General features: G+C 43.8%; 1 protein-coding gene across 1 annotated transcript; it reads left to right on the plus strand.

Annotated features, from left to right (window-relative positions):
- Positions 1–2,053: 2,053 nt before the first annotated feature.
- CMTM6 (CKLF like MARVEL transmembrane domain containing 6) lies at positions 2,054–22,702 on the plus strand. Its single transcript, XM_081883450.1, has 5 exons — positions 2,054–2,375; positions 5,886–6,040; positions 16,096–16,272; positions 17,985–18,083; positions 21,214–22,702. The coding sequence occupies exons 1-5, from the start codon at positions 2,192–2,194 to the stop codon at positions 21,355–21,357; spliced, it is 759 nt and encodes a 252-aa protein (XP_081739576.1). The 5' UTR covers positions 2,054–2,191; the 3' UTR covers positions 21,358–22,702.

Genomic DNA, 22,702 nt, shown 5'->3' on the forward strand with positions numbered 1-22,702 from the left:
CTTCAGACTTGTGCTGGTCTCATTTGAAATCTAAACTGTACTGAACAAACTTGAACTCTTAAACAAGAACATATTGTTCTATTAAGGATTTCCTACAAAGTTCAGTGTGGTCTTTATATTACTAGGCTTAAAGCTGAATAAATTTTGGAATTTAATAATAAATGTTTCCAGTCTAACTGGAGAAGGTCCTGAAACTAAATTTGCTGGAAAACCTTTTAGGAGCATGGATGTATGTTGAAAATAGCAAAGGTTGCTCTCAAATTAAACAGTATAATCACCTGCAGATATATATGTACAATCTACCTACCATACTTTTCATTTTTAAGGGTATATTAGTTATCCATAATCAAGCAATTTCTTCTCAACATATATTTTTATTTATTTCATAAAATTTATACACTTCTTGATTGTAAAAAAAAAACCCTCAATGTGGCTTACAAAGATCTAAGTTGTTTCTCAATACATTTAAAAGGCCATGCTGATTTTTGCCTTTGATAAAGCCTACATCTGTTTCACACGTACCTCTTAAATAAGCTGTCTTCCAGATCAGTTAAATAAGTGTTAATACTTCTGTAAGACAGTGCTGTAATCACTGTTTCTTGCTCAAAGTAATATTTCTTCCTTTAACAAAACAAAACTGTTCTCTTATAGGACTCCCAATTGTCTCACACCAAGAAACTGATTAGGTTAGTACCTGCTTATCCTTAATGATTCTGCAGCCTTTGACGCTTCCAGGCCAATCATTGGACTCCAAACCAGAATTTCTAACAAACGCCTGTCAAATGCATAGATGTAATTGCAAATGGAATGCTGTAATTCATAAAAGTTAGATTCTGTTTGCTTTCAGAGCAGAACCTTTGCCACAAGACCCTACACTTTATGACAATGAGCAGTTAACTGGTAGTTTTCATTAAGATATACATGGGTTGGGAGCCATACAGCTACTTTAGAATTGTCCACAGTCTTGTGTGTCCTCAGTAGATTCCACCCTCTCCTTCAAACACTCAGCCATGATGGCATATGCAACAGCTTTTGCAATTCCCCTCACTTTCAAAAGCCATGCAGCATGTAAGGATGCTGAACAAAGAAACAAGTCCAAAACACTCTTGCACATAGACTGGCAATGATCTGTAAGTAGATCCATGTGTTTATGGATACTTTGGGCTTGTTTCTTTGAACAGAAAATGAACATGAATATGTGAACAGTACTGTATAGCAAACTTGAAAGTGCTGCTTTTAAAACTTCCAGAAAATAGGAAACTTCTCTAGTGTAGGATGTCTACATTCTTGGGCCAACGTTGCTTGAAAAGTTGGTAGTCTACTTTGGGGCATTCTTCTTTGCATTTTCCATATTATTGTTATTTTTTTAAAGAATAGTTTTATCAATGTAAAGCGCTCTGGATTGAAATTCTGCCCCCCCTCAAAAAAAGTTCCTTTCTGAGACCTTAAGGAATTCCACAACTACTTGATGGTTGTAGTATTTTACATCATTTAGATCTATCTTTCTTGACTGAATGCTTAACATGACGAGGAGCAACTGTATGAAAGGAGCAACTCTACAAAGCTTTTCATTTCCAATCACATGCATGGCACAAATTGTACTTTTGAACAGATTACTACTATGTAACACAGCGAACTATTTGAGTGTATTTAAGATGTGCATGAGTATATGCTACTGATGCGGTAAGTAACCTATCTTTATTTCAGTTACTTTGTATCCCAGAGCTGAATTGTTTGTTTAACATATTTGTACCTCTTATGCATTGTAGAAGGTGTATTTACTGTTCACATAATAATATATGAAATGGCTTATCTAAAGACACTAAACAAATGATTTAAGATATATATTACACACTGTGGAGTTCATAAGAAAGTATCCCTCTTGCACACAAAAGTATAGGCAGATATATTTCTCTCTGCTGGTGTAAAGTGCTTTTTTAATAGCAATAAAAGCTTTGAAAGGACAAAAAGGTGCCAGAAGCACTTTTACTTTGTCAGCTACCCATCCTACACAAGAAGCTGGAGGGGAGGAAATATGAGGGAGCATGACGCAGATAGCAACATCATGAAATGAGTAAAAGAATGGGTAGCATACAAATGTAAAATATATTAAGCTTAATTGTCTACACTAAGTGCTGGTCAAGCCTAGCATAGTTTTAGATTGTGCTCTATCTGCCTTCCAGAGAAAGACATGATTGTGGAGCTACCAGGGAAAGAGATGATTGTGGAGTTACCAGGGGAAAATATAATTGTGGAACCATCACTGAAAATGTCATTATCCACTCCCTCTTCATTTGAATTTTGCACGTGGTTTGTGTCAAATAGTTCAGAATCAAAGATCACAGTGAGATATAATGGCAGAAGCATCTTTTCAGGTAGGTTGGAGTCTAACTGTTGCATTCAGTGTTTTTTTACTTGTTATCATTAGCTTCTTGCATTGTAGAAAAAGTACAGGAAAATTTAGGCCCATATTTTGCAAGGTGAAAAACATACAAGTGGTTCCCCCCGCCCCTTATTGATGTACTGACACGAAACTCCCTTCCAACTTTTTGTACATAACATTAAACCATAGCTTAACATGCACATTGCTCAGAAATTCCCATAACTTGTCCCTTTCTCCTGCTGCACTGTGGACGAAACAAGCCATTGTCTGACTTGTCTGATCTTGGGCTTGAGTTCTGTTTCCCCCAAGAAGTCATGAGAAGTAAACAAGGTTTGTTATCAGCTTGCTGCTCATGATTTATTTGGGGAAAACAAACTAGCTTGGGTTTGGATGACATGATGAGCCAGACTTTGCTTGTTTTGTCTATGGCACAGCAGGAGGAGGAGTGAGGAATATTACCCTGGGAGTTATTGAGCACCATGAACTGGCACACTAATAATTTGCATTAAACCATAGTTGTTGCATAAATATATACATAAATTCAGAAACAGTGTGACATACTACTTAGTAACAGAAAATGCACTTGACAAATAACATCTAAATTAGTATTTCTTTTAACTACTGGAATTTCCCCAAAGCATATTCTGTACTCAGAATGACGTTTTCTTAGAATTACCTGCAGTGCCCAATTACTGTTCATGGTTTGAAATCAAGCCATGCAGGCAAAGGTACAGCCTGCAAATTGTTGAGTCTCGCAAAGCACTGTGCATGGAGCTCCACAAGACCTGACAATCTGCTTTGCACAGGGCTTTGTAGCCACTGCAGGTCAGCTGTGCCTGAAGTTTTGGTCCAGCTGCATCTTTTCCTGTCTCATTGCTATCATCATATATGGCATCAAATGTAAGGCAGCTAGTGTGGCTTGGTGGAAATGGGCTGCCAGACTTAATTAGACCCATGGGCTGGAGGCCCACTGCTAAGGTATAGGATTACAGCCTTAGTCATTAGTTTATATTCCTAAATCATGTAATGACTCTAAAATTAATTTGAGCTCTCTGGCAGATTTCATGACTTAATATTTTATTCTTCTCTCACACACTTGTCATCTCCTTGTTTACACTACACCCTATCAAGAAAGGGAAGCTTTATTATTTAAATGTAAATTTAAAATAACGCTAAACAAGAGTTTCTCACCTAGTATTGAGGCTGGAGGAAACCCATGCACACACATCCCCCACTCACGGGGTGTGTGTGTTAAACAACTTATTCCTCTGCTTGCAGCAAGTTTCTGCATTTATTTCTTAAACATCCTGCGATTTCCATTTTGACCCAATGTTGCAACAACTTCCACACAAAAATAAGCTGCTCAGATAGTATGAGAGATAACTACACGGAAGGTGTTACCACTTGCTTTACTGTCTTTATGTACAAGTTCAGTCTTCTCTTGTACATTTTGGCCTGGTACCCCATACCCCTTAGGGCAGGGGTACTCAACCTTTTTATACCTACTGCCCACTAATGCATTTTTCTTGATGGTAAAATTTCTTTACTGCCCACCAGTGCTCGATGGAAGGAGGATTCAGCTTGTGCCGTAGAATCCCCTACTGCCCACCTAGAATCCTGAAACACCCACTAGTGGATGGTAGGGACCAGGTTGGCAACCCCTGCCCTAGGGTATCAATTGACATACATTAAAATATAGAAAGAAAATGTGTTGGTACTTCATATAGATGTCCACAAGGGGGAGGTAGCACACTTTTGAGTAGGCTTAAAGAAAAAAAAAAGTAAAGGTCAAATAATGTAGATGAGGTTTCCTGTAGCACGTTTTCAGGATTCAAATATAATTGTGAGAGTTGGAAGGATGCATTGATCCCCATAGCTTTGTGATGCATAACACTAATGTTCTAGTGCTACAGTTCTGCACATATTATTTACCTGAAAGTAAATCACATTGAAATTAATGGGGCTTTTGGTTTGAGTAATAAGTGCAAGAGCGCTTTGCTCAAGGTGAACCAGTAGAACTAAAATCCGAGTCTGCCAGCTCCAAAAGTTCAACACTCTATTGTACAGAAGTACACACAATAAACAGGTCATCTGGAGCCCTTACCCTCTTTAACATCTGTGCCACCTCTTAAAGCAGGAGGAGGAAACACTGGTTATTGGACTTTCTCACCCTGTCAGCCTCAACTAGCATGGTCAATGTTCCAGGATGATTATGGGAGTTGGAGATCACAACATATGGAGAGCCCAGGCATCCCACCCAGGTTTTCTGTGCATGAGGCTTAGCTACACTGGCAGAAATAGCCATTGCCTGAGGGGGTCCCTTAAAGAGACTCTTAATCTCAGGGTCTTGGGTTTGAGCCACACATTGGGCATAAAGATTCCTGCACTGCAGGGGGGGTTGGACTGGATTGCCCTTGGGATCCCTTCAGATTCAACAATTCTATGAAATGGAAAGCGGAAGAGTCATGTTAAACTGCAATGTCAATAGCAGGCATAAGTTCTGATAGTGGCTAGAAATATAGAATTGTTGCTGTTTCATTGGAGACATTTGCTGCTTAACTTTTTTTGTGGGTACTGTGGGGATAGAGCTCTATTTTGCCCAATGCAGGGGCTCAAACCTCTTCAGACGTTTTTAATGTTTGATATTTTACCGTGTTTTTAATTTTCGGTTGGGAGCAGCCCAGAGTGGCTGGGGAAACCCAGCCAGATGGGCGGGGTACAAATAAATAAATAAATATTATTATTATTAGCAACGCCCTTTTTTTTAAGCGGTGTGTTCAGTCTGTCCTTTGAAACACACTTTGCCATTACTTACATAACCTGCTCTATCCATTTTAAAAATACCTTTGCTCTGGCGGTCAGTGTGGGGTGGAAACTGTGAATTACAAGCAATAAATGTAGTGGAAGAATTATTAAGTGTGGGGCTTCTTGAACACAAGCCACACCCCTTCTAAAACTAAGCAACAAAAATGATTTTTTGACCAAAACAGGTATAATGGACTTAATACCAAAATCCAGCCTTTTCCTCTCTCCCCCCTCCCTTTGCTTAACATCCAGCCTGATGAAGAGTTCAGAGGAACTAAGAAAAGCTGTCTATTATGTGGCAGCTGGGCTTTGCAGTTTTATGTTAATAATGCAACTTATTTGGCGGGTTCGTCTCTTGGGAAAGGAAAAAAAAGAGCCAATTTATTCGGTATGCAGGGAGGGCTTGCCAACGGCAAGAGGGCGGCGCTTGGAGCCTGCTCCTCAATGCTTCTGGGCAATAAATAAACAAGGTGAAACGGCGTGAGGTGAATTTGGCCGCCGGGTCTGAGGCAAAGGCCCCGTTTCTCCTGATAGGCGACCGGATTCACCTCCTTCCGCGAGAGGAGAAGAAAAAAGGCGGGGAAATTTCGACGGCCCTCCTCCTTCCTCGAGGCCTTGGCGCCCGGCCCTGTCTGGGGACAACTCCCCCTGAAGCTGAAGCGGAGGCCGCCTTTCCCTTTCGTTTCCTCCCTCGCAGGGCCTACTCCCTTCGCGGCCATGGAGAACGGGGCGCCGGTCTACGCCGACACCACCGTCCCCGCCGAGCAGCCGCCGGGGAAGGGCCCCCGCTGCACCGGCTGCACCGCCGACAACTTGGGAGCGCGGCGGCTGGCGCTGAAGGTCTCGCAGCTGGTGAGTCGGAGGGAGGGAGGGCGGCCCTCCTCTTCCCTTTCCCCTCAGAGAGGGCTACTTTCCCGCCTAGCCGAGGCTGAGGGACGGAGGGCGGGGATTAAACACACACCACACGCTGGGGAAAGGGAGGGAGCCGAGCACGGCCAGGCCCACAGCAGCCTCCGTGAGGGGCTTCGGGACTACTAGCCGGCCTCTCAGCCCGCCTCCCAAGCTCGGGTCTTGCGGCGGAGCCGAGAGGAGAGTCCGCCCGGCCTCATGGCGGCGCTGCAGCAGCAGCAGCAGATGCCGCTTTCTTCGCCTCGGACGAGGAAGGGAGAGCGGCCCTGGCGCTTGGCGTCCTCCGAGCTCCGCCCTTGGCTCGCTCGCTGCCGGCGGTTTAGGGTCCTCGGGGCGTGCTTGGAAGGGGAACCGCAAACGCTCATGCCATTGTTTATCAGCTCAGGGCGATGGCTGTCGTTGGACTACAACTCCCATCATCCCCGGCCGCTGGGCCCGCTAGCTAGGGATGATGGGAGTTGTAGTGCAACAGGGTTTTCTCAAAGGGAGTCTTCGGCCGTTGTTGGACTACAAATCCCATCATCCCTTACCGCTCGGCCTGCTAGCTAGGGATGATGGGAGTTGTAGTGCAACACGTTGGCCCAGTGTTTCTTAAGGGGGGGGTGTCCTCCCGTTGTTGTTGTTGGACTACAACTTCCACCATCTCTGACCGCTGGCTAGGGATGATGGGAGTTGTAGTCCAACAACAAGTTTGCCCAGTGTTTCTCAAACGGGGTGGGGTGGGGTGTCATCCCGCGGCTGTTGGACTACAACTCTCATCATCTCGGGCTGCTGGACCTGCTAGCTAGGGATGATGGGAATTGTAGTCCAACAACACCCAGGTTTGAGAAACACTGGGCAAACTCTCCTATTGTGGCATGGGGCTGGGGGGGGCGGAATGCATGGGCACAGCCTCGATTTATGTTAGGGAGAGCAGAATGGAGCTATCTGTGATGTGATTGGTCAGTTAGTTAAGTATTTTTATTTACTGAATCGGGGAGGGGCAGCTGCCCCCCCCCCCGGTTATGCCCAGGGAGGAGTGTAGTGTGGCACCTTTCATACAAACACAAATCTATAGGGTCATAGAATTGCAGTGTTGGTAGGGACCTCAAGGGCCATCTAACCCAACCCCCTTCAATGCAGGAATCTTTTGCCCAATGTGGGGCTTGAACTCGCGTCCCTTAGGTTAAGAGTCTCATGCTCTACCAAATTGAGCAGCAGTAGAATCAGAGAGTCATAGAATTGTAGGGTTGCAAGGAACCCTGAGGATCATCTAGTCCAACCGCCTGCAATGCAGGAATATGCAGCTGTTCCATACAGGAATCAAACCTGCAACCTTGGCTTTATCAGCACCATTCTCTAACCAACTGAGCTAGCCTGGCCACCTTTCATATAGGGTTCCCGTGTACGTGTGTTGTTGATTTGATAATGAGGGAAACACGGCTGTATGAGCAGAAGTTATATTTGTCACCTAAACGCAGGTGGTTTAATTTGGGGCTTTTTAAGAGCAGAAGAAACTGCCTTGGGCCCATTGCTCTGGCTTGGTATGTCTCTCATTGTTCTTTACTGATCGATAGTGGCTCTGAAGGGATTCAGAAGAAGTGTTTTGTCTAGCCCCACATGGAAATACCAGGGATGAACCTGGGGTCTTTCTGCATGCAAAGCAGGTCTTCTAACATAGAGATACAGTGTGTTCTTTCCTTAGCAGAAACCCTTAATTCTCATGCTCATTGATATGCAAGTGTGAATATCTATAACACAGTTTAAAATGTGTGGGAACTGAGGCTTATATCCTTCTAGGCAGGTGGATTCAAAATATCATTTTGACTTAAATTCCCTTTGTTTGCACTGCATTTGTAATTGAATGCACGTACAGTAGGATCACAGCAAAAAAACTCCCCCAAATATGGGAGTATTATGTCCATTGTGTGTGTCTTTTACATTTTTCATGGTACTCCTATGAAAAAGTGATTCTAGAAATAGCTTACATCAGGCATAGGCAAACTCCGGCCCTCCAAATGTTTGGGACTACAATTCCCATCATCCCTAACCACTGGTCTTGTTAGCTAGGTATGGTGGGAATTGTAGTCCCAAACATCTGGAGGGCCGGAGTTTGCCTATGCCTGGCTTACATATCCAAAAACAATAGCATTACAGAGCACTACTCTAATTGGCTAACCAGAGGTAGGTCCCACTGAGCTGAATGAGACTTACAGGTGAAAGTCGGAAAATTAGAAAATTGTGGAAAAGTTCATTTATTTCAGTAATTCAACTTAAAAGGTGAAACTAATACAGTGGTGCCCCGCAAGACGAACGCCTCGCAAGATGGAAAACCCGCTAGACGAAAGGGTTTTCCGTTTTGGAGGCGCTTCGCAAAACGAATTTCCCTATGGGGTTGCTTCGCAAGACGAAAAAATCTTGTGTCCCCACGCGGGGTTTTTTCACTTTTTTTGCCCTTTTCCTAAGCCGCTAAGCCGCTTATCAGCTGTTCCGCTGATAAGCCGCTTAACAGCTGATCGCTGAAAGCCGCTAGACAGCTGTAGCGCTAATCCGCTAAGCTGTCAATGGGCTTGCTTCGCAAGACGAAAAAACCGCTAGACGAAGAGAATCGCGGAACGGATTCTGCTTTTATTTGTTATAATTGTGATGAAAACAGCTGATGAAAACCCCAGATTAACAATCTCAGAAAATTAGAATATTAAATGAAATCAGCAAAACTTTTCCACTTTTCTAATTTTTCGAGTTTCACCTGTACGCTTACATAAGCTTACGTGGGGCTGCAGCCTTGCAGAGGAATTGTAACCCCCATATATGGTGGCTGCAGAGGTTAGGATATAGTGCCCGTCCGTTCCCCCCTGCCCTGGCCGAGCTGACCTCAATAATAAATGACTTACCGTGGTGTATCTACTTACACTGGGTGAGAGGAAACCCTGCTGACGGAAGTTAAACCAGTGGAAGTTATGTTGTGTGTAGAGAGCAATAAGGTGTATATCAAGAGCCAGAGAATTGGCATATTGTGGGCAGGGAGAGGGATAAGCAAAGCTCTGCTGCATCCTAACCCATTACACACAGAGCTCGGGAATTCAGGTATAACTATATTCGCCCCATAGGAGTCAGTGGAAGGGCAGGAAATGAAGGTTTACACTGCCCCCTCCCCAATGAATACACCCTCACCAGAAGCAGTTAGGTTGCGGCTTAATTTACACAGGAGATACGGGGGCAATGCAGCCCTTGACATATTTGCCTGCTTAGGATTGCTTGCTCCGTCCCTAGCTGAATTTCAGAGAGTGGTATGCTGTTCAAAGCACCGCATGGAAAGCTGGGAGATTTTTACAGCCCTCCCCACTAGCATGCATTTCCCCACCTGAAATGTCCGGTAGACATGTAGCGTGGTCTGTATGAAAGCCACAATGAATTTTTTGTTTTTCGTTCCCGCAGTAGTGCTTGATTTCTTAATTGCTACTCTTCCTATGTGCAGCATAGCCTTGTGGCACCTTAAAGGCAGGTATAACACACACATATACAGTCGTACCTCAGTTCTCGAACAGAATGCGTTTTGGGAGTCCGTTCGACTTCTGGAACTGTTCGAAAACCAAGATGCAGCTTCCGATTGACTGCAGGAGCATCCTGCAGCCAATGGGAAGCCGCGCCGGACGTTCGGCTTCCAAAAATCATTCGAAACACTCACTTCCAGCTTTCGATTGTTTGGGAGCTGAAATGTATGAGTTCTGGGGTGTTCGACAACCAAGGTACGACTGTACATTGTCCTGTCCCCCCCATATATATTATATATTATATATGCACACAAGCATGCCTAATGCACCTGCCAACTAAAGATAACACCTCTTGTATCTAATGAAGTCCTCTCTGTTCCACAGACTTTTATGCTATAATGAATCCATTAGCCTTTAAATTGCCACAAATCTCTACATTGTTTTCATGGCTACTGACTAATACGGCTACACCCTTTGGAAGTTGCTACTTACTACATTTTTTGTCTTTATTAAAATTAGTATCTAATTTGGGAGTGATCTAGATGTTTCTTTTTAAGGCAGCACTTCTGATACAAGTAAAGCAGATTTCCTCATCACTTGATACACTTTTTGTCACAGGGGAAATGCATTCTGCTTCAACTCCAGGCCAGCACAGTAATTTCTGTATTTTATACAGATATAGCTTAGTCAGTAGAGCATGAGACTATTAATCACTGGGTCATGGCTTTGAGCCTCATGTTAATAATAATAAATAAATATATATACCCCGCCCATCTGGCTGGGTTTCCCCAGCCACTCTGGGTGGCTTCCAACAAAGTATTAAAATACAGTGGTCTGTTAAACATTAAAAACTTCCCTAAACAGGGCTGCCTTCAGATGTCTTCTAAAAGTCTGGTAGTTGTTTTTCTCTTTGACATCTGTGAGAGGGCGTTCCACAGGGCAGGTGCCACTACCGAGAAGGCCCTCTGCTCTGCATGGTTCCCTGTAACTTGGCTTCTCGCAGCGAGGGAACAGCCAGAAGGTTCTAAGATTCTACAAATTTAAAACATTTTGATACTAGCCTTAATTGAACCACTACAATCTACAGCAGACCACCCAGATACTACACAGCCCGATTATTAACACAGCCTGCAAATATCTGTGTAAACAGAAGGGTCTTTAGCAATCATCAAAAGCACATCAAAATGCTTTTATTTTAGAGGGGAGGTGATCCAACAAAGGCTGGGTGCACCAAAGTGGAACAGCTCCTCCCCAGGGTTTTCAATACAAATGCCAGCAGACTGCGGCACAACCAAGGGGGCCTCTTGCAGAGATCTTAGCATAATTGTGTGGAATGCTGTTCCAGGAGAGATTAAGTACACGTTTTCTGCATTCATCTTTAAATATTTGATGAAAACTTTTTAATACCACCATCAATTAAGGAAAAAATAATAATTCTGTAATAGCTAGCTGGTAATCTGCAACTATAGTTTTATGTGGTTTTTATTGTATATATAATTGTTGTGAACTGCTCTAATATTCTCCCCACCCTGAAATCGTGATATGTTAAGTATGTTTTGTAAATCAATAAGGACAGGGTTGTATAGGAGAAGTTGTTCTTTCAAATATCCAGCTCCCAAATTGTCCACGGCTTTAAACAAAAGAACCTCATACTTTGGCTTGGTGATAAATTGGCAACTGGTGCAGTTCTTTCAGACATGATAATGCATGCCTGCATTAAGAGTTTTGCAGTTCCTGCAGCTTCCAAACCTACTTTTAAGGGCAGCTCCACACAGAGTATGTTACAGTAATCTAGTCTTCATAGAATTCTAGTATTGGAAGGGACCACAAGGGTAATCTGGTCCAAACCCGTGCAGTGCAGGATTAAGAGACGCATGCTCTACTGACTGAGCAATCCCAACTGGTAACCAGTGCTTGGGCCACTGGTGCCAGGTTATCCCACCAACTGAAGCTGATGGAAGACGCTTTTAGTCACCATGGCCACTTGCGCCTCCGGTCACAGTGATAGATCTAGAACAGGCATAGGCAAACTCTGGCCCTCCAGATGTTTGGGACTACAACTCCCACCATCTCTAGCTAACAGGACCAGTGGTTAGGGATGATGGGAATTGCAGTCCCAAACATCTGGAGTTTGCCTATGTCTGATCTAGAAGCTGGTTCAGTAAGATACCAGGGTCAATGGTATCAAAAGCCACTGGAGGATAAAGAAGTGTTGCACTGCCTTCCCCATCAGTCGCCTTCTAATAAGGGTAATCTGGCAGGTCAACCAAGACTGAGCCAGTTCTGAAACCAGGCTAGATTAGAAGGCTTCCATAAGTGAATATTGGAAATAATAGGAAGGCTATTACTCTACCACATGATTATGTTCCTGTGCAGCAAGACCCCACCCTCGAGACCATAGCTGGGAAGGAAGGGATTGTAATGAAGCACTAGGCTACACAGTGCGGTACAAATGACAGAGTTTCCAGCTCTGGGGAGTTCAGGTGTGTCTCAAAGGACACTTCTTTTAAACTTCAAAACACCATGCACCCCAAAGCCAGGCAAATCAAAAGGCAAATCCAACCCCACATATTCCAGGACTATTCCTCCAAGTGACTTGTGTCCCAGGCCAGACGTCTCTCCTGAGTTTGTAGCTCTCAAGTGATAAGCGGGCTTGTTTGACACAATAGTAGAGTTTTTGGTTGAGTCCTGGTTGCTTTTGTGATGAAGAAGCTAATTGTTTTACCTGTGTGAAGCAACTTAATACCATGCGTTAACATTTAAGGAGCTCTGAAGAAAGCTATGACCCTTTTCTGTTGAGGTTCCCCACCCTAAATATATTAAAATAAACCCTTTTATGTACCGGGCAAATGCAGCCCATCCTTGTCCCCCAGTGTAGAAATATGCTAAGTGCCTGACCTAATTGCCTCCTAAAAATGTGGTTCTGGTGCCTAAAATTTTGAACCGCTTCTTCAGCTCTGTGCAGCGTTCATAACTTGAATTTGGTTTGTTGGCTTCTGAACAATGGGTTGCTGGTGATTCTTTGCTGCCCTGTTCTGTCCACCAGCAATTGTTTGTAGATAAATAGTGTTGGCATGTGGTTCATTTGCAATGTGGTTATTAGGCAATTTCAGAGACCAGTTCATTCTGGTGTTTTCTAGCTAAGCGGCTTACACAATGCGTCTCTTTTTCTCCCACCCCACACCCTTCTTCCTGGTCTTGCTTAGTGCATTTGCCGCCACACTGCCGTGGTGTTTCTGCATGTCCCTTTTTTTGTGGCTTCAATATTAAATAAACTTGCATGGTCTCAATATAGCTGCCTTTTTGAGGAAATTGGTAGATGGCGGTCATTTCCCAAATGTGAGGACTTACAAGGTAAATAAATGAAAGCGAACAGCCCACTTTGAAAGGGGAAAGCCATCTGTTAGATTTGAGGGTTTTTTTAAAATTACATTTGAGAGAATGGAATATTTCCCATTACAGTAAGATACCAGAATCAAAATGACTTAAGAAACTAATAATCCCACAATACTGTGGTGGTTTCAGATTTAAACTTTGTGTTCACTTTGATTTTTTATTTAGTGCAGGAAAGCCACAGTCATTTCACCATGAAATGCAAAGTATTTGCTACCTTTGGACACAGACTGTAAGAAAAAATCTTCTTTGTTTTCCATGACATATACACTGTATAAAGCAGTGTATGTCTACCTTCCAGGGTAAAGGTAAAGGGACCCCTGACCATTAGGTCCAGTCGTGGCTGACTCTGGGGTTGCAGCGCTCATCTCGCTTTATTGGCCAAGGGAGCCGGCGTACAGCTTCCGGGTCATGTGGCCAGCATGACTAAGCTGCTTCTGGCAAACCAGAGCAGCGCACGGAAACTCCGTTTACCTTCCCACCGGAGCAGTACTTATTTATCTACTTGCACTTTGACGTGCTTTCGAACTGCTAGGTTGGCAGGAGCAGGGACCGAGCAACGGGAGCTCACCCCGTCGTGGGGATTCGAACCGCTGACCTTCTGATCGGCAAGTCCTAGTTTAACCCACAGCGCCACCCGCATCCCCACCTTCCAGGGTATGTCACTTTAAAACTTACAGCCTCTCTGGCTGCCTTTACTTCCAAGCAACCAAACTACAGAACTCGCCCCACAGTTCACAATGCTCTGAGCAGACCATAGTCCAGCTAGCAGTAATAGACCAAGCAATTTTTTAAAATTAACACCTACCCAGCCTAATCTCCTGGCTCCTAAAGGTGTTAAGAACACCTTCCTAACTAGCAGCAACTCAGCCAATTAGTTACACTGGACAGTTTGTCACTCAAGGCCTCCTAGGTGCAAACTTCCTAAGTGTGGAATATTGTCCCTATATTTCTTTGTCCCTACAGGATGCTGCATCGAGGTTTTTAAGCCATGGATGCTTTAGCTGAGATTCCTGCATTGCAGGGGGCTGGACAAGACGACCCTCGGGGTCCTTCCCAGCCCTACGATTCTGTGATTCTACGTTGACTCTACATTGGGTGACACTACCTGTCAACAGGACTGTCTCAACAATCTTCGGTTGTGATGACTTCTTGGGTTTTTGCTTTGCTTTCGCAAGCAGAAATTCTGTTCTAAATTGCAAGACTGAATACTACCAGGGAGGAAAATCCATTGACACTGTATATGGTGTAATCACTTCTTATCTGGTGGTATGAAAGTGTTACTGGTTTTGCGCACAGTATAGCCGTGGTACATGCAAATGCATTTCTGTAACCAATACTGTTTGCATATCACCAGGAAATAAATTTTCTGCATCATACACATGGGTGTATGGTGACGTGTGGCCGTATCAGTGCTTCCTAGTAGGTATTGTACTTCTCACTAGCCCTTCCAAAGCCAAAACTTGACTACAGAGAACTGTACATCAAGCATGGGCTTGGCATACTGGAGAGGAATATAGGAAGCTGTGCCATATGAGGTCAAGCCACTGGTCCATCTAGCATTGTATCATTCACATGGACTGGCCAGCACCTCTCCCAGCCCTACAATGGGCATACCAGAGATTGAAGCTTTGACCTTTTGCATTTCAAGCTTGTACTTTACAACTGAGCCTTGGCTCTTTGTGAGGCTGTGCTCAGCTGGTAGGTGGATAATATACATGACAGCTGAGTTTTTAGCTGGAAGAGCCTAGTAGTGAGCATCTGTGCTTTTCACAAGCTTAATTGAGCTTACAGTTGGCAGGTAGTTTTGGCAGCCTCCAAGTATACTGCTGGAGGAAGGATCTGTACTGATGCGTACTCAGACAGCTCTGATAACTTATCAAGAGTTGGAACCAATACAATTGGCCGTGTGCATGAGGCTTCTTCATCAGTTCCATTTCTATCTACATGGACAAAGGTGTATTAATTATATCACTGCTGCTGCTAATTTTCAGCCACATTAACGAGCAAGAAATTGGAAGCTTGCATTCTAGGAAGAACAGTTGAGAGCAATCATCCATGTGCATTGATTTCTTGAGAATATCTGCTGTTGCTTCCGTCATAGCATCACTAATCAGAGCTGGGGAAATGTCAGTCCTATGCTGGGGTATTTTTACTTTGATACTACAAGCTTGATGCTTAGTAGAAATTGAAGATGGATATTTTCATGCCCTCTTCTGTGCCATTGAAATATGTGTCAAGTAGAAGGAATTGATCCATTCTAGAATTTCACCAGATTCCAGATTACTTTGCACATTTATTGTGCAAGGCCAATTGATGTTATTTCTGTGTAGGCTTGGATTTAATCACCTACAGTAAATCTGTTTTGAGGCAGAGCTGTTGGACAATTTATACGTGCTTCTTTTTGTTGTTGTGCAGCAGTGATTGCTGGCATTTAAACAAAGAGCGCAAAAACTGAAAGTAAAACAAAGCAAGAGTCATATTGTCCCCTGTTCCTTCAGCAATTGAGAGACAAAGGCAAGAGGCAGTCAGGAAATGGACTGCAGTGAGATAGACAATAAGTGGAATAATTCATATGCAGCTGACTTTTGGAAATGAGAATCTGGAGCAGTGTGGCATTACCCAAGTGTTCTTGGAAAGACACATGAACGTCATTTTGCTTTGTTTTCAGATAAAGCAAGGAATCTTAGAAACTCTCCCGTGACTTATAAATATTGTCAAAATAGTCTTCAGACCAAGAATTGCCTGCAGTGGAGCTTCTTATTCCCAAGAACATGCATTGCAAAACTGACTAGCAATCGCATGCCATCATATTTAGTTTTCTGCACCTTTGAGGTACTTTGCAGTTTGCCCCTACAGTTGCTGGGGAAATGGACGGTTTAATGCAAACGAGAAGCATGCTAGCGTGTGTGGCTCAAATGTCTCTGGTTCAGCTTAAGTCCTGTGAAATGGGAACTTTTAAAGAACATTTCTCACAAGGTTGCAGGAGATAAGATTGTAAAGCATTCTAGATCTTAAAAGTGCTTTCCTAAACATAGTGCTTGAGTCGTGGTAACACCATGCAATCTGCCCTCCTACTGAAGGGATGTTCTAACAGCCAGTGGTTTCCTTCTTCTTCTTCTTCTCCAACAGGTCCTGTCCTTCCTAGCCTTCTTGTGTGAAGAAATCGTGCAACATTGCAGCAGTTGCGGTGGCCTTTACTTCTTTGAATTTGTCAGCTGCAGTGCCTTCCTCTTGAATATCCCGATCCTGGTTACATATTGCACTTCTTTGTACGAGAGGACAGGGAAGGAGAAAGTAGCAACTGTGGTAAAGGGAGCCGCTTTTTATATATGTTATGAATATCATAATTTTTAACAGCCATAGGCATGCTCAGGATTAGTCAACACGCCCTTGCTTCAGCACTTGGAGGAGCCTGGAAAAGTTGCAGTTAGGAAAATCCAAACCTGTATTGGCAACTTAAACATGTCATGCTAATTTACTGAGAATGTTAGCTGGTGGGCAGGGCATAGAACCTGTCCGACAAGGAACAGTGATGGCAGCTTATGTTTACAGGGTCTATTGCCACCACCTTAGGGGGTTGCCTGTGGAACAATGACGCTGCTAGGACGACTAGGCCAGATGTGTAAAGGTAAAGGACCCCTGACAGTTAAGTCCAGTCGAGAACAACTCTGAGGTTGTGGCACTCATCTCGCTTTACTGGCCAAGGGAGCTGGCGTACAGCTTCCGGGTCATGTGGCCAGCATGACTAAGCTGCTTCTGGGGAAACTAGAGCAGCACACGGAAATGCCATTTACCTTCCCACCGGAGCAGTACCTATTTATCTACTTGCACTTTTTGGTGTGCTTTCAAACTGCTAGGTTGGCAGGAACTGGGACCGAGCAACAGGAGCTCACCCCTTCATGGGGATTCGAACCTCTGACCTTCTGATTGGCAAGCCCTAGGCTCAGTGGTTTAGACCACAGCGCCACCCGTGTCCCAGGCAAGATGTGTAGCAGTGCCTATATTAAGGGTGGGGTTCCTTTTTCAAATCAAAGACCACTTCGCTTTCTGGGTTAATCTTCCAGGAGCTACATGTTAGCGGATGGCAAGGCTAGAGACAAATGTGGGTGGAGCAGCTGATGTGGCCTTTGCATAGTAGGCGATATTCCAAGGGCTTCTAATGCACACACCGCCACCCTTCATTCATGCAAGCAAGAAGCATTATTGTTACAGTTCAAAGACACATTCCAACCAGGCAAAAGCCCCAAAGGCGGGCAGGAAAACTAGAGAGGATGGGGGGTATGGTCTGGGAAGCAGGCATTTCATTTAACGACCCGTACCTAAGGTTCTCTACTCTCTGCTTTACAAGCCAAGCATGTGTCATGTTCCTTTGTTTGCATGGGTTTACAAAAGCCTTTTATATCTACAGAGGTTACCAGTTAAGATGCGATTAAAGCATCTTAGTAGGCTTTAGTAGTAGGCTTTACTACCACGCATCACTAGTACACATTTTTCACATCCAAGCTTCCTTTAGACATTTTCCCTAATGAATACCATCAGCACTGAAGTTTTTGCTTCCTAATTTTCTCAGCTTGGTTTTGGTGTCTATACTTACCTTTGCAGTTGGTGGAAGAGATTCTGTTGAGCATTTACAGTTAAAATAGTTGGAGGGCAAGAGGGGCTTTACTTTGAAAGCAAGCATGGCGAACTGGTCACGGTGGCACACTTTGAGCTGGGTGAATGCAGTTTCAAATTGCACTCAGCCACAAATGTACTGAGTTGCCCGGAGCAAGTCATTAGCTCCTGACTTCACTTTCCATCTGTAAAATGGGAATATTAGTGATCTCCCTTGGCAGGTTTCTTTGAGGGACAGCAAGGTAAAGGATGAGGCATTTCGTGCATCAAAAGTGTAGTAGTACTAGATTATAGAAATATTTATATGCATTATAATTTTTCTTGTGTACTAGGAATGAGGAGCAAAAAAACAACGAATAAATAATAGCTCTGAAGCTACCTTTCACTCTTTTTTTTTTTGGTAGGATTTCTTGATTGTTTCAATAGTGGCGGTCTTTTTCCTGCTAGCTTCAATTGTGTTTGCTGCAACCAACGATAATACACCCCCTGAAACCGCTGCTGTTGTAAGTACTTTTCTCCTCATTATTTGTGTTCAATATCTCATGTGTGGAATCAGTTTTGCATTTTCAGGCCTTCCCTTCTGTATGTATAGGAAGGTGTGGCACAGGTGATTCAAAAAGAAGGCAGTAGGATGCTGCTGCTACTGGGGCTGTTAAGACCTAGTGAAAAAGTTGCTGCGGAATAACTTTTAAGAGTCAATTGAAAATTGCTTCATTCCTCGCATCTGGCATCCCCTCTGCCCGAGGCCTCTGATTATTGGCCCATTTGGGAAGAAAATCTCTTGTCCATCTGGGTAGTCTTGGTGTTATTTTTAAATTTGGTATTCACTACATACTTGTCTTTTGATAAAGATGGGTTATTCTTGCTCTCTGCACCCTTTCTTCCTACAGGGGATCTAGTAACAAAAGAAAAATATCAGTGCCTCAGGTCGTTTTATGAGTTACATTATCCAGGGCTGACAACTTAAGATTTGGGCAGGGATTTCTTCAGACATCCTAAAGTCTAGATTGGGGCTTGTTGATGCTCGGGGGAAATTCACCCCATCTTGATTTTGTGTGTGAAATGATGAATACCACTAGTTGTTTTGTACAGCCTGCACCACAACATCATGTCTGATCCCAGTTGTTTTCTTGTGCTAAAATGAGGACCTCTGAGAATAGTTATTACAATTGCCATGATTTCCCTTCAATGCTACTGATGGTTCCCATTTGAACAAAGGTTGTGCTAGTTATAAATTTTCTACTAGGTCATTCCCTCCTAGTTCCTCTGGCCATTTAAATAAAATGTTTAGCCTTGATGTTCTTATGCACTTTCCTTTTTTCTTCCCCTTTCTTCTTCTTCATAATTTCCTACAGCCCACAACCGGTGCACACCCATCTGGATGTGTGCCAGACTGCGGTACCACGCTTTTAAAAATAAGCTTGCCCCCAAAGTGCATATCATTATCATAGCCAAGTATTCATGAGAAGATGATAATGCAGACAGGATGCCCAAAGCTTTTGACGGGTGCTGCACTGTGAAAAGCCAGGAAATAAACCAAATGAAACGATGTGTTGAAGGGAGGTGCACTGGCAGAAGCACAGAATGCACTTGAGGAAATAAATACAAGTGGAAATGCAGCACTGCAGTAGCAAAAATAACCAAGCCCCAATGTTTCCAGACTAGCTCAACATACGCCAGATGCACTGTGCTGGTGAGTTGGAGGGTGCGATGTTGGTACCCTGCTTTAGGAAGTTAGTACAGTGGTGCCTCGCAAGACGAAATTAATTCGTTCCGCAAGTTTTTTCTTCTTGCGAGTTTTTCGTCTTGCGAAGCACGGTTTCCCATAGGAATGCATTGAAAATCAATCAATGCGCTCCTATGGAGACCATCCGGGGACAGAGGGGAAGCGCCGCGTGCCTTCCCCTCTGTCCCCGGACCTGTTTTAAAGCAAGGGGCAGCGGGGAGAAGATTGCTTCTCCCCGTTGCCTGCCCCACAATCTCCGGGGACAGAGGGGAAGGTGCGCGGCGCTTCCCCTCTGTCCCCGGACCTGTTTAAAGCAAGGGGCGGCGGGGAGAAGATCGCTTCTCCCCGTTGCTGCCCCTGTCCCCGGAGATTGCGGGGCTGGCAACGGGGAGAAGATCGCCTCTCCCCGTTGCCGCCCCTTGCTTCAAAAGAGGTCCGGGGACAGCAGGGAAGACGCACTGCGCTTCCCTGCTATCCCCGGAGCTTGCGGGGCAAGCTTCGTTTTGCGAAGCAAGCCCATAGGGAAATGCATCTTGCGAAGCGGCTAAGAAAACGAAAAACTCCTTCGTCTAGCGAGTTTTTCATCTTCCGAGGCGTTCGTCTTGCAGGGTACCACTGTATTGAATGGTCACTTTAAAATGTGAAGGTTCATTATTGCTTCACAAGTTATGCATGTCTTTAAGGGCCAGGGCCAGGGCAAATAACAAGACCCAGTCTTACAGTTGTGAAACATAGCAGGTGCTGCTAGGTTGTGTTAATTAAGCTGTGTCAGCATTTGGGCATAGTATATAAGGAGCAGCACCTAGCTCCCTCATTACCCTGGGGGATGGGTTGGGGGTTGGGTCTGGTTTGTTGTTGTTATCTTTAGTGTAAAAGGAGTTTTTGTTTTGTTATTAAAACCTTGTTTAAGATATTTTTGAGTTCCTTGTTATGCATGGTCTCCCCAGCAAGCTCTCTGCAGTGCTACTAAACTGCAAATAGCCAACAGTTAGTAGTGTTTGCATTTGGAAAAGAGCTTCCAAATGGCACAACGTCATTACAGTAGTGTAGAGCCGCACACTTTTCTGCAGCTCACACTTCATCAAACGGTGCAACATATGGCTGTGCAGGGATTGCCAAAGCTGGGGCTGCCACAAAACTGTGACTTAGTAGGCCTAATAAATTTCAGTGAGATGGGGCAAGCATGTAGTCTTTGAACTAAGGGGAGAAATCTGTACTGTACTTGGGGCTCACTTTGTGGGAGATCTACCTTCATTGCAGGTGGTCTTGTGAAAAAAAAATAATCCCGTTAAAATGGCACCAGCTACATCTATGATCCTTTTATTAGGGATTGGAGATATATGGACCAGCCGGTTTCCTCTTGTTTTATTCCTGGATGTCTTACTGGGCCTCCTACTCTCATCTCATTCTCTTAGTTTTCACTGCCTATTGGCAGTAGTTCCAAACACTTCCGTTTTTCAAAAGCCGCAAAGTGCCTTTCAGCATTCGTCATTGGCAAGTTTTATAGCAGGGATGGGAAAGGGCTATATCCTTTTCTGGGCAACGTTTTGGTGGCCCATGTGTCCGTGGTGGGTGGAGCCAGAGCCAAAGTGAGTGGAGCAATGAATGCTTTATGTTTTGCACAGGTGACTGGTAGAAACGCACACATCCCTCTCTATCCTTCATCTAGGCAAGCGTTATCAGAGTTGAAGGGCATAGTCCAGCCAGGCAAAAGCACTTAAGGAGGGCCAGGGAGGGGTGTGGCTGAGCAGGGGAAGAGTCATAAGGCCCAGAAATCCCACCCCTTTTTTTATAGAGACCAACAGGAAAATGTACCTGGAGATAATCAGGCTATTCTTGTATACTTTTGAATCTGAGTTGAAGTTTATTTATGTGTATATAGACTCTTCTCACCCTTTGTTTAACAGGTATTCGGCTTTCTCGCAACGATAACGTTTTGTGTGGACCCTGTTCTGATGTATCTGAAGAGACGTAAGGCAAAAGAAGAGAGAAAGAGAGAAAACCCAGCCAATACACTGAATCCGACAGAGAATCAGCCGCTGAATAACTAGCAAGTCTGAGGTCTAAACCGTCCCTTATTGTTATTATCAGATGCCGAGTGAAGCTGGAATGATTCTGCCTTTTAAAGGGTGCCCAGATAGTTAAATTTCGTTTCAGTTTTCAACTCGCCGTCCTAGTGCTGCGTCTTTGCACAGTTCCCACACATAAATAGTTCGAGAATTGTGGGTTTCTTTCCCCCCCATACGCGCTCCAATAAGCACTCGATTTTGTGCAATTGCACACTCATTTGTAGGTGACTCTACGTCACCAGTATGCAAGGAAAACTTGCGATAGGATCGTGAAATAATTGGGTTTTGCTTCTTCCAGAAGAAAATTTTCGACAGGTGAAAAATGGGTTCAAGGTCAGAAAAAAATGAGTTTCGTACGGAAAAGGCCCCAATAATGAAGGGGATGGGATAATAGCTGAAGAGAAAGGGACAGTGGGAGGTTTCTGCCCATATTAATTGCAGAAGGGATACATTTCATGTTTTTATATAGGAAAAACTAGGAAATTGAGAAATAAAAACAAAGACAGGAAATTAGATATTGTGTGGCCTATGGAGTATACTCGTGTGAAAATCAGTAGGCTCTCTCTCTCTTACACACACACACCAGGATGTGGTCCCAATTCTTTACCTAGGGGATCATTGTTTTCCCCTCTTAAAATCATGTTCATCTCCCTGCCCATAAACTTTGGGTTTTTACTGCTGGCATTTTGAGAATAAGGATTTTATAATGTAGCCAGGGGGCTGCAACATAGTGTTGCAACATAGAGTGTCCTCTATTCAGGATTACAGTTGTTTGATTTGATTCCCACCCCAATAGTTAACCTGTATTCTGACCCCATTGGGGAGTGGCATTCTCTACTGAAGGTTTTCCCCCTCTAAATATTTTTTTTATACATGTGAAAATCTTGGGATTCCCTGGCATGTGTGGGTGGTTTTTTCCCCCCTGACTGCCTAATTCATGTTGCTATTGATGTATATGATTTTTCATGATAGTAATAATCGATACTGTCCATATGGTCTTATACCATTTTGTAACATAGCAGTACATACAGCTTATTTTATTTCTGTCTGTTCGTTTGTCTTTTAAGTCCAGGTTTAAATTATGTACAATGCAGTATGTAGGCATCTGCATTCGCTGTGTGTTCAGGACTCTGAAAGAGCTGTTACAATTTTAAGCAGACACAAAGAAGCAGTCAGCCAAGAGGAAACAACTTTAAAACTGTAACAAGCTGCCTGAAATTTTAAAAGGAGATTGTATTAATATAAAAAGGGCTTGGCTCATGTGTTGAGGAAGTATAAAGAGCAACACTTGTCGCCTCCAATCTTATTCATAAAACATTTAATAGTG

Source organism: Podarcis melisellensis (genome assembly GCF_964234715.1).
Source record: "Podarcis melisellensis genome assembly, chromosome: 12".
In the NCBI taxonomy this organism is placed as follows: Eukaryota; Metazoa; Chordata; class Lepidosauria; order Squamata; family Lacertidae; genus Podarcis; species Podarcis melisellensis.